A 12,689-nucleotide genomic window follows, 5' to 3' on the forward strand; every position below is an offset into this window, starting at 1 on the left:
TTGGAATGGATTGTGCTTCTCTCTGAAAAATAGAAGCTCTGGGGTCTATTGTGATTGCCCAGGCTGCATAACCATACATGTCATCAGAGCATTTATCAGAGATATTAAATCCCCAAGCACTTGTACCTCAATACGTTTCAACTTTGCCTCCGTGGCTGGTGCTGGAGATTCTGTCGGCGATAATTCAATTGCTCGGCGAGCTGAATGGGGCAGTCTTTCAATCTGTTTTCTTGTTGTGCCAGGCTACAGCGAATCTGCATTCTTAGTCTGTGAATGGGAAATAAAAGGTCACATGGAACCCAAATAATAATAATAATAATAATAATAATAATAATAATAATAATAATAATAATAATAATAATTTTATTTAGTTATTACCCTCTCCTTCTGGATCAAGGCGGGGAGCAACACTGAATACAAAAATACTATAAAATACATAAAACTGATTAAAAACATATAAAACTAATACATTATTAAAATAACAGTCAGACATCTTAAAATTCAACTGGGTAGGCTGCCGGAAGAGATCACCAGTGCATACTTTAAGGGCATGCATGGGATACTTTGCTCTCCTTTTCCATTTCAGTGTGAAGACGGATGCAATATTTGTTTGCTTGTTACACTTATATCCCTTTCCTTCAAGGAGCGCAAGGTGGCATACATGATCCTCTTCCTTCTCTTCATTTTATCCTCACAACAACCCTGTGAAGTAGGTTAGGATCAAAGAGACTGGCCCAAAGTCACCCAGTGAGAACTTCATGGCCACGTGGGGACTAGAACCCGGGTCTCCTGGATTCTAATCCAACACTCTAACCACTACACCATGCTAGCTATTCACCACATCATATGAAATGAGAATCCACAGAGCAAGCAAGCCCTAGCCAGAGTTTCCTTCTGCCTTTGCAATTTGAATGATACTCCATGTTTCGGAGTAAAGGCTCTTAGTAAAAGTACATAGGATCAGGCTGCATGTTCCTGGGAGATTAAACAAAATGAGCTAAATAAAAGTTTAAAACAGAAGCGTGCTCTACTTTCTCTTCAGCCTACCCACTTGCAGAGAAAACAAAAATACTCTCAAAAACAGGAACAAGGAGCTGCAAATTGCGGGACTCAAAATTGGTGCCAGAGTTTCACCACTGGCTCCAATTTAAACCCACCTCTGCTTGTGCGAAGAAGAGGTTTCAAAACCAGGTGCACATGAAAGCCTACCTGGTGTAGCCTTTGGCTGGCAAAAGAGGCGTCTTCCACCCCCAGCCTACCCTGCTACTTCTTCCACAGCTTACCCAGGGAGCTAGTAATGTGTTTCAGTAATAGACTTCTGTAAATGTGGTGAAACTAAGGGGAGAAGCTGGTGTCACGCAGCGGACCTCAGCACACATTCTGGGCCTTAGCTGGGGAAGTTCAATCAGGATTCCCCCCCTCCTGACGGCCCCCATTTGCTCGCCACTTCCCATCAGCACAGCTTCGATGTCTTCTTTGCGAATTTCTGCAATTTTGTCTTGGGGGTTCCTCTGCACTCCCTTGTTCGCTTCATTGTTCCGGCTCCCATTTGAGGTCGCTCCATTCTGTGTTTTTATGCAGATGAGTAAGTGCCAGGTTCCCTTGTTCTTCCATTTACCTCAGACATTCAGGAGAGTCAGCCCACCTGTCTGAAAGCTTCTCTGCTCAGACCCCTTTGAATAGACTCAGACACACGCTGTGTCTGTGGCCAGGGAACATTATGAGTTGCCATCACGATGGTCAGGACAGAGGCAGCTTAAAAACAAAACCCAGCCTTCACTTGAGGCTGTTTTCTTGTACTTCCCAGAGGGAAGGATATTTAGGCCAGAGTGGTTTGGCTTGGGGAGTTTACAGATATGATTGGGATTATTTTCAACTTTTGACTGTAGGTTAGGGTGACCACATGAAAAGGAGGACAAGGCTGCTGTATCTTTAACAGTTGCACTGAAAAGGAAATTTCAGCAGGTGTCATTTGTATATAAGGGGAACCTGATGAAATTTCCTCTTCATCACAACAGTTAAAGCTGCAGGAACCCTGCCCTCTTTTAAATCAGGTCACTCTAGTATAGCTCCTGCAGCCTTAACTGTTGTGAAGAAGAGGGAATTTCACCAGTTACTCCGTATATACAAATGACACCTGCTGAAATTCCCTTTTCTATGCAACTGTTAAAGATACAGGAGCCCTGTCCTCCTTTTCATATGGTCACCCTACTGTCGGTGTTCTAAGCACACACACACCATGATGCATGGAGAGTTAGGACGAGTGTGGGATGGCCACTTGCAGCTTGCCAGAGAAGAGGAAATGCATCACAAAAGAAAGGGATGAAAGTGGACGCTAATTTGCATAAAATGTGCATGTGCTCATTTATATGTGTAGATGCAAATTTAGAAACAATGATTATACTTTAAATAGAAATATAGTCCATCTCACCCTAGTGTGGAAGACCGTGGCTTACTGGGGTGTATCTGCCTGTTAAATCGGCTTTCCAGGTGTTAACTCTGGGGCCATGTCTACACCAGGCGTTTATTACAGAATAATATCGAGGTCGTCCCTATCGGGCCACATGATGCACAACTGATCCCACTAGGATCTCAGCTCCACCGCTCAGTTATTCCGGGATTTTGCTGATTGGTTTTGTCACTTCCCTCCTCTGAGGCTAAGGGGAAACATGATAGAGGTGTACAAAATTATGCACGGTGGATAAGGAGACATTTTTCTCCCTCTCTCAAAATACTAGAACCCAAGGGGTTCATCCCATGAAACTGACTGGTGGGAGATCCAGGACAACGAAAAGGAAGTACTTCTTCACATAGCACATAGTTAAATTATGGAACTCACTGCCACAAGATGTAGTGATGGCCACCAAGCTGGATGGCTTTATCCAAGGGGGTTGGATAAATTCCTGGAGGCTAAGACTATCAATGGCTACTAGCCCTGATGGTTGTGTGCTATCTCCAGTATTCAAGGCAATAAGCTTGTTTGCACTAGTTGCTGGGGAACATGGGTGGGAGGGTGCTGTTGCACCATGTCCTGCTTGTTCATCCCTGGCCAATGACTGGTTAGCCACTGTGTGAACAGAGTGCTGGACTAGATGGACCCTTGGTCTGATCCATCAGGGCACTTCTGCTGTTTCCATGAGTTCTGGGATCAGCAAACAGCTAATGACCTGTGAGGGGCGTATGCGTGGGTATCGGCGTGTTTCATCGCTGAGTGTCTTTTTAAAAAATAAAAACATATCTCTGCGCAGCACCTCACATTCGTTGGACTCCCTATCCAACCCACATGTAGCTGTGCAACTCTGACGAGTCATAAAAATATATTCCTGTAGCCGTATGATCTGCCTATCCCTGACCACTTTTCCTGATTCACATGTGGAAGCGCTGCCGTGGTGCACACGTCCTTCCGCGACACTCCTGAAAATGCAGAAAACTTTGCTCACGTGTGTCCTGTGAGTGCCAATCCCAGAAGCAGGAAAACTCGCCATCACCCCCCTCCCTTGTGAAAGGGCTGAAGGTTATGCAATTTGTTCAAACTTTTGAACAATTTGTAGAAATCTCTGAGCAATGTGCACACATCATGGCTGAATTTGTGCCAATTGCATTAATTTGGCTGTAATTTGTTCAAATTTGACTGAAACTGCAAATTGCTCCAAAATATGTGCAAATTGCAGAACTGCCCTCCAAATGTGCAAAATACTCTCAAAATTGATGAACTGGCTTGACTCACTGCAGGGCCGGATCTACACTACTGCTTTAAAGCACTTCAAAGCACTTTAAAACAGTTCTGACAACTGTATATGGAGTGTGTCCTGGGCCCCAACAGCTGTCAAAACTGTTATAAAGCACTTTAAAGCAGTAGTGTAGATCCTGCCCAAATTGATTTAGGCACCACAACAGGAACCAAAATGAAGTCTGGTGGGCAGAACCTAGGAAAACTCCTTAAACTCCATCGCTACCCCTGGGTGAGCCATCATGGGACAAGAGACCAGAGTTTCCATCTGTCTAACTGAGGTCAGGGAGATAGTGACTTGCCTCACTAAGCAATAGGAAGAAGTGTTCTTAGATTCTTGTGTATGACTGAAAGCAAGGATGCATTATCGTATCATTGATTCTTCCTTGTTCCCCAGGGCATTGGTCTACTGCTTGGTACAACTGGATGGTGCTAGTTGTTATGCCACTAGAATTAAAAAACTGGATGTTCTGCAAAGAGGTTACCTAAGCTATGCACCAAAACTAAAATGCAGAGTTCTGCAACTTGCAGAAATTATGCAAAGAAGCACGAATGAAGCATGAGTTAATATTTGCGTAATGAACTCAGCTTCTGCTACTCACGGGGAGGGACAATGCAGGGCTCCACCAACCCCCTCTTCAACTCTGGAAACCACCTTCCTTCTGGCTTTGGAGATTTGCCCACACATTTTCAAGCCTGTCTGCTCAGTCATAAGGACTAGGAGCTTGCTTTTGAAAATGAAATGAAATGAAATGAAATAAAGTTGATCAAGATGCCAATTTCTGCATGTGATATCAAATCCCATGCTCATACAAAAATGATTTCGTTAAGGCGTTCCGCTGGTGACGATGAAGAAGATAGTAGGCCCATTCAGAAGATATCTTAAACCACAGCTTTAACTATGGTGGTTAAGCCAGAAAGCCAGGCCATGTTCAGGAGACATCTTAAACCATGGCTTTAACCATGGTGAATAAGGCTTTTTTGCTTTATTCACCATGGTGAAATCCATGATTTAAGGTGTCTTCTGAACACAGCCCGGCTTTCTGGCTTAACCACTGTGGTTAAATCCGTGGTTTAAGGTGTCTTCTGAACACAGCCCAGCTTTCTGGCTTAACCACTGTGGTTAAATCCGTGGTTTAAGGTGTCTTCTGAACACAGCCCAGCTTTCTGGCTTAACCAATGTGGTTAAATCCATGGTTTAAGGTGTCTTCTGAACACAGCCCAGCTTTCTGGCTTAGCCACTGTGGTTAAAGCCAAGGTTTAAGGTGTCTTCTGAACGCAGCCCAGCTTTCTGGCTTAACCACTGTGGTTAAATCCATGGTTTAAGGTGCCTTCTGAACACAGCCCAGCTTTCTGGCTTAGCCACTGTGGTTAAAGCCAAGGTTTAAGGTGTCTTCTGAACACAGCCCAGCTTTCTGGCTTAGCCACTGTGGTTAAAGCCAAGGTTTAAGGTGTCTTCTGAACGGGGCCAGTGATACTGAATCTTTTAGTTTTGCTCAAAGAGCTGAAATGAACAGAGCCAAGATGTGAGGGCATCAGCATTTAAACAGCTCCTAGCACATGCTGGTGTGTGTGTGTGTGTGTGTGTGTGTGTGTGTTCAGTATCGTTGGCTGGAGACAAACAGGAGCACCAAAACTCAGACCTCCAGCGTAGCTGCTTGCTATTGTCTTCTTACGATAGGGTGGCTGGAAAGGAGAGGAGGACATTTGAGATGCAGGGTTCCAACCAATTGGTTCTTTTCTCCCTTGCTATTCTTCCCCCACCTCCCGGTGACTACCGTAAGCTTTGCTTTTCTGCAAGCTGATTCCCTGTAAGTGCTAAAGCTTCTCTCCCTCCCTCCCTCTCTCTCTCTCTCTCTTTTTGCTGCATTGTGTTATGTGCTGAGAATTTTTATCAGCACTCCCCTTTTTTTGCGCCAGAATGTGGTGGAAATACAAATGGAGCTGAAAAGCAGTAGTTACATACACAGATGTACGAGGCATCTAAATGAACCATCTTCAGACAGTCTGGGGAGGAGGGGAGGGTAATGCAAAACCTTGGCAGGGTCACCACTAGAGGGGTGTGTGTGTGTGTGTGTTGGGGGAGGTGTTCAGAACATCGGCCCCTGAAGGTGTGATTCCATTGTGTTTGCTTAGATTAACTCTTTTCTGGCCCCGTTTTGTCTTTCTTGAGAAAAGGAGGGCAGTGAGATGGAGCTAGGAAGTGGCTAAGTGAAGGCGAGAGATGTTCCCATGGTCTATTGAATTCCAGAGAAGGAAATTGTAGGCAAGAACTGGTATGGACCAACGGAATGGGCTCTATCTCAGCCAAGTAGGGACATAGGAGACTTCCTTAGTCCAGGTCCAAATATTTTTTCATCTGGTACTGGATTTGTTCATCTGGTCCTGATTTCCAGCCAGATTCTGGCTGGACATCAGGAAAAACTTCCTGACTGTTAGAGCAGTACGAGAATAGAACCAGTTACCTAGGGAGGTTGTGGCCTCTCCCATACTAGAGGCCTTCAAGAGGCAGCTGGACAACCATCTGTCAGGGATGCTTTAAGGTGGATTCCTGAACAATGGCTTTCCAGACCCTCTGGCAGAGGTCTTTCCTATCACCTACCCAAGGTCTTTTTAACTGGAGATGCTAGGATTTGAATGTGGAACCTTTCGTATGAAGGTCATGTACTCTATCACTGAGCTGTGTTCCCTCCATGTTGGGCCATGTTGCTCCATTTCTAGATGAAGACCGACACAATATGAAAAGAAGCTTACAGCAGGCCCCGTCAAGTTATGGAGCAAGCCCAGCTTTTTCCACGCTTTGCCGTTTGAATGCCAGAAAACCATACCAGCAGTTCAAATACTGGTGCAGCTGCCAGGGTTAAACCATCCCCTGATGGTTCAGGCAGACTCCCTGTCTTTAAGATAATACATTTTAATTGTTCTATGCTGAAAAATTTGATTATTCCATTTTCAACATATTTTGGGGTGGGCGGGGAAAAAAAACCTCTGGTGAAAGAGGCTGGGAGAGGTGAGAATTTTGGAGTATTATCTCCTGGGGGAGGGGGTCAGGGTTTCCACATACCTTTTAAAGGTAGGCAGGTGTTGAGGGGGTCTGTTTTTCAATTTTTTTCTTTTTTTGAAAACAACCACAGCACTTTCAGGACCCCAGAAGTTCTTCTTGAAAGCCTATTGGAGAGGGCAAGATTACATGGTCTCCAGTAGGTATACAGGAAGAACTGCCAGGCTCCTCCAAGTGCCAAGGGTGTTTGTTTGTTACTTAAATAAAAATAAAATAAAATAGAAAGGCGATCCCTCAGCAAGGTATGTGGAAACGCCATCCCCCTCCTCAAGGAGAAAAATTTGCTGAAATTTCCCCCCACCAAGTGAAAAAAGAAAAAAACAATGCCTTTTTCACATGGAGAGAGAAAAAATCCTGAAAACAAGGGGCAGGCTTCAGCCTGGCACTACACACTTTAACACTTTATCTGTCCATTTGTTGTTTTGTTAACAAACAAACAAACTTTGATATATGGTCCCGCCTACTAGTGACACATGGCTCAGGGCTTGTGCCCCCCTCCCCCCCGAAATGGTTGCCTGGAGTCAATTTGGCTCTCGGGTCAAAAAGGAGTCCCCACCTCTGCTATAGACATTTATTTGTAAGCCCTGTTGAGGTCAGTGGGGCTTACTTCTGAGAAGACATGCATCTGATTGTGCTATTAGTAAAATAAATACTATCCAGTTGCCCCTTTGTTACTGCCACACCAGCTGTCACGGGGGGGGGGAGAGATTTGGCTACATCCTGTATGTATAGGAAGTGTTGCAGTGACCCTCTCCTGCAGCTAGGGGGAGTCTGCAAACACCTCTATAGGAAATCAAGAAGAAATACACTAACATGTAAAAAAAAAAAAAAAAGAGGAGCCAGCAAAATTAATTGCCTTTTGTGGAGTTGATACTTGGATATCTCGTGTTGAGCAAGGTTTAAAGCACCGTGCCTTTTAGCACTAGCATCAGGAAGAAGAAAATGCTGACTCCACACAGCTGGGTATGCTGGCTGAACGTGGTTTAATTTATTCCCCATCATTACTTGTTTCCCTTTAGCTTTTTCGTTTCTGACAGCTGCGGCAACAGCAGCAGCAGGAATTCCAAACGACACCTAGTCTGTTGGAGGTTGAACTTCAACCTGTTAAAATAATAATAAAGGTGTGTTTGTGAGGTGGTGGTGTCGGGGAGTGGTGGTGAGAGAAGCCAATGCAATAAAAACAGCCGTTGAAAATGTCACTTCACGAATGTCTACCGCTTGTTATAGCAAACAAGAGGTACGGGAGTAAAAAGAGGCAAATCCTCAGCTCTCTGCACCAATTTACATTACAAATGTAGGAGATTTTTTTATTCCGCTCTGTCATGGCTTTCTCTCTTAAGAATCCTTGGAAGTGTAGTTTGATAACGGACACTGATAATTATTTCTTGCTGATCCCTAACCCAACCTGTGTAGCAAGGGTGTTTGACCTCTTACTGCCTGAGGACTGGCTTTGGAGATGTTCTTTGGGGTGGGGGTGGGGAGGCACATTCTACCGGTGGTGGGGGCAAAGATCCAAAGGGGCAGGGCCAAAGGGAAAAAGGGGAGGGCCAAAAATACCACTACATTTTAGCTTAAAGCTTATTTATTTATTTATTTATTACATTTATATGCCGCCCCATAGCCGAAGCTCTCTGGGCGGTTTACACAGATTAAAACAGTAAACATTAAAACTGAGATACAAAATTTAAAACCACAAAAAGCATAAAAACAGATTAGATAATATCCAGTTAAAATAACTATTCTGGGTCAGTTAAAACTCAACACAGGCTGTTAGATGCCTGGGAGAAGAGAAAAGTCTTGACCTGGGGTCGAAAAGAGAACAATGTTGGTGCCAGGCGAGCCGCGTCAGGGAGATTGTTCCATAATAAACCACAATACCTGACGGAACCGTCAGGTATTGGGACCACAATACCTGATGGAACACCCCTCCCGACATGAATATACCCGGTCACTACATTCAACATCTAAGGCCCTCCTCCGGGTGCCTACTCCGAGAGAGGCTCGGAGTGTGGCAACGAGGGATAGGGCCTTTTCGGTGGTGGCCCCCAGACTATGGAATGATCACCCTGATGAAGCTCGCCTGGCACCAACGCTGCTATCTTTCCGGCGCCAGGTTAAGACTTTCCTCTTTGCCCAGGCATGTGGCGGCGCCTCTTAATCACCCACATGTTTCATTTTTTAATGGTTTTTAATGCTTTATATGTGTATGTTCTGTGTTTTAGAATTTTAAATTTTGTATACTCGTTTTTATCTCAATTTTAGAATTTCTGTAAACCGCCCAGAGAGCCCTGGCTATGGGAGCGGTATAGAAGCGTAATAAATAAATAAATAAATAATTTGGGGGGGGGGGAACGCCACTGAAAAGGCCCTCTCCCTTGTTGCCATCCACCGAGCTGCCCTTTAATGCCAGTCACGAAGCCTTAGGAGACACTTTTCAACCTTTTAGAATGGGGGAAAAGCTGTGCAAAAGGCAGGGGAAGGGGTGTGGCCATTTGGGAACCTCAGAGGACCAGGTCTGCTTTCCATTGGGGTTGCAGTAGAGCTGCAATTCCAAGGATTACCTAGGGAGAAGGAATGACTATTGAATTGGGTGGTCTGTGGCAGCCACCTTAGCCTGGTGCCATTCAGATGTCTTGGACTATAGCTTCTATCATCCCTGGCCATTGCCCATGCAGTCTGGGGCTGATGGGACTTTTGTAGCCCAAAATCTGGAAGGCACCAAGTTGCTGCAGTTATACCCTTGAAAGGCACCAGGTCTGTGATGCAATTGTGCCTTCAAAGACTAATTGGTTTATTGGAGCACAGGCTTTCTTTCCAAAAGCACATGATGAGACGGTAAGACCACGCCAGGGGCTGTTGAAGTTGGCTAATAACATGCAAGACTGCTTGATTGTCTTCACGGAATGGCCCAATTCCAGCATTTACTACCACTTAGAGATACAATTTCTCAGGATTCTTTGGAGAAAAAGGCATGACACTTAAGCCACTTTACATCTGCGGGGTGAATAAGCCCTCTATTCCTTTCCAGGGCATTCTCTCAAGGATAAGATGCTTGTTGAAGGCAAACACATCTGGGTCTGGTCAGTACGGAGATGGGAAAAGGCCTGAGAACCTCGTGTATAAAATTTATTGATGTTGTAGGGTCCCGTAGTATCCTTTGGCAATTGCTGTTGGTCCTGAACCTCAGCAAGTAAATGTTCTGGATTAGAATGCAACAGCTCATGAGACCTAAGCCCTTTTCTTGGTCTTCTCTCCTTAGATCAGAGTGAGGGATTTCATTGCCGGGAAGAGTGTCGGATCCTCGGTCATTCGGACCGATGCTGGATGCCACGGAACCCCGTCCCCAGCCGGGCAAAGTCCCCCGAACACGGAAGGAACGTCATGTCCCTCTCTATAGAAGCTACGGCTGTGGATACAGAGCTTTACGAAGACTGTGGCGCAAAGAGAACTTTTGCCACGTTTGGGAAGGACGGGAGCGAACCCGTCCCGGAGGAGCGGGGCCCGGCCGCCTTGGTGAAAGGTAAAAGAACAGTGGATCCGCCCGTCTGTAGCCCAAAGGTCAACGGTGCAGTCCGGGAGGCAGGGAACGGCTGTGAAGCTGTCAGTCCCATCACTTCACCCATTCACCTAAAGAGCCCTTTGTCTAGCAAACCGTCCGTGTCCTACAGCATAATGCACTGCCCGGCAAATCGCGACCTGGAGCCCTTTGTAAACAATGGCCCTTCGCGGCCCACGGAAGCGGAGCCAAGGGGCGCGGACAGCGAAAACGTCATGCATGAGATTAACCCTCTTCTGCAAGAATGTAGAGAAAAAGACTCGCCCGGTGTGAAGAGGCTAAAAGACATAGTACTGTAAGCAGCGCTGTGGACGGGAAGAAGTGGCAGACCCCGGATGTGTGTATTGTTTTGAACAGCTTACTGATGGTTTCACAAATTTGCTGTATTTAAGAGCTTTCCCTAAATGTATTGTTTATATAAAACAAATTGAAGCTATCGTTAAATGTGACAATCCCACTTGGTTCAACAGGGGGGCAGGGGTGTTTGTCGAAGCAAAACGAGCACAGTTTCCCCCATTTTTCCTGCGGCAGAGTTGGTGGCCTGGTGGCCGTTGGGTTGACGGAAGTATTATTGACAAAGTATTTTGAATTTATCTATTTTTGTAGCTCAAAAAACTCTAATGTGAAATCCCATTCTTTATGAAGAATGGATACTAAAAATAATTTAAACAACACCCCCCTCCCTCACCTCACCGCTACACACCCTTGTTCCGGGGAATCTCTAATACTTATCTTGACATCCCCTCCACCAGTTAGATGATGGGGCCGCCTGTGTCTCATGGTGCAGGTGCAAACTGGGAACTTGGTTGCCCCGATCCAAGAGCTTTGGGTCACTTGTAGGAGTTCTGATGTGCAAAGTGGGGCTTATCCAATACGCTTCTCTGTGGCTCATCATTTTCACATGGAGACCAGAGCTCCGTGGAGTGATGGTCCGTGGCCAGCGAGTTTTGTGATTTGCCCTGAACCCAGAGCCCAATCTGTACCTTTATGAAGTTGCTCTTTTGCTACGAACCACCCCTGCCTTTAGAGACCTTTTTGCTGCCACATGCTTCTCTGTACTATTACCGTATTCGATATTGCAAATCCCTGTATGTCTAGTGATGGAAAAGAGGTCTTCAAATTTATTGGGCTCCCCACCCCTCATTTGGGGGAGGCGTTTGTTTTCTACAAACCAACAAACCATCTAAAACTTGGGAAACTGCAAAATTTAGAGCCAGTCTTGTCATAGCTCCTTGTCATTCTGCCGGATGATTCCCCCACGTTCTCTCTTTCTCCACCGCTGTGCGACGTTTCTTCCCCAGGTCATTTGGGGGTTATTCTAGCATCTCATTTGCAGTTGTTCGATGTGCTGTGTTGAAATTTTTATGAGATCAATTTCCTCCCCCTCCCCCACTTCTTATTTCTTGCAATCTCAAGGAACTAGGTGACATTAGTTTTCTCCAAGACTATATATTGATTTCCAGCTGTAGATCTTCCACCCCTTTTAGTTTTTTTTTAAAAAAAACGTATCTAGAACCTGAAATGATGGAATGTTTTTGAGGCACAATTAATGTGTGTTAGATGCCACAGGCAAAATCCTTACCTATGTAAGCATTCTGGGCGCATCCAGTCCCATTGAAATGCATGTAATTTCCTCACGTGTTGTCCCATTTTCATCTAGCCTTGGCATGCTGATGATCAGTAGTCCACTGGCATCCTAATGTTACATGGGACCTGGGCAATGGATGTGGTAAGTCCAGTCACATGTGTCGGCCTGGGCTGCATACACACGTAAGGGTTTTGTGACCCATGTCATGTATAAATGGGGGCCTCGGTGTTGCGAGTTAGCCTTTTGATTGGATGCCTCATTCTCATATCAACATTCCCCAGTTGTAATCATGTGGGCACAGTTGAGATGGCCACCTGCTTTCTCAGGATGGACCATACTTGTGGAGGATGGGTTGTCCAAGTTGTTTTTATCTCAAGCATACTCCATAAAGGCATGCAGGAGATTTACAATGGCTTCAGGAATGGTGGCCTGGGCTCATAACTATTGATAGATGTCCCCCCCCTCCCAAATTATATTGGATGTGCACTTTAACCCTTACCCGTTCTCTTCCCCCAGAGCTTGACTCTTCAAAAGCGTAAGAAAAAAGGGTGGCCGCTCCTTTTAATTAGCATTCATAGGAACCTTTCCTCTGGAAATTCCTCCTGATTAGGAGCAAGGAAGTGCAAAGCACCAACTCTTTCAGAAACCCAACGGAGAACCTCCTTGGAAGGAAGGGAGTTCGCTTTGGTCCCTGCCTTGGCAATGACTGACTGATCCAATCACAGCTCCTGCAAAGACATGGTTGAGTTATTTG

At 45.4% G+C, this 12,689-nt stretch overlaps 1 protein-coding gene across 2 annotated transcripts in view; it reads left to right on the forward strand.

Moving 5' to 3' along the window:
• The window catches only part of PCDH19 (protocadherin 19), a 155,586-nt gene extending 144,850 nt beyond the window's left edge, over window positions 1-10,736 (forward strand). For both annotated transcript variants that reach the window (XM_063141734.1, XM_063141735.1), the window contains exon 5: window positions 10,051-10,736. In XM_063141734.1, the coding sequence (XP_062997804.1) occupies window positions 10,051-10,646 (596 nt within the window). In that variant the 3' untranslated portion in view covers window positions 10,647-10,736. The remainder of the gene's footprint in view (window positions 1-10,050) is intronic.
• The last annotated feature ends 1,953 nt before the right edge of the window (window positions 10,737-12,689 follow it).

Source organism: Elgaria multicarinata, chromosome 15, assembly GCF_023053635.1.
Source record: "Elgaria multicarinata webbii isolate HBS135686 ecotype San Diego chromosome 15, rElgMul1.1.pri, whole genome shotgun sequence".
NCBI lineage: Eukaryota > Metazoa > Chordata > Lepidosauria > Squamata > Anguidae > Elgaria > Elgaria multicarinata.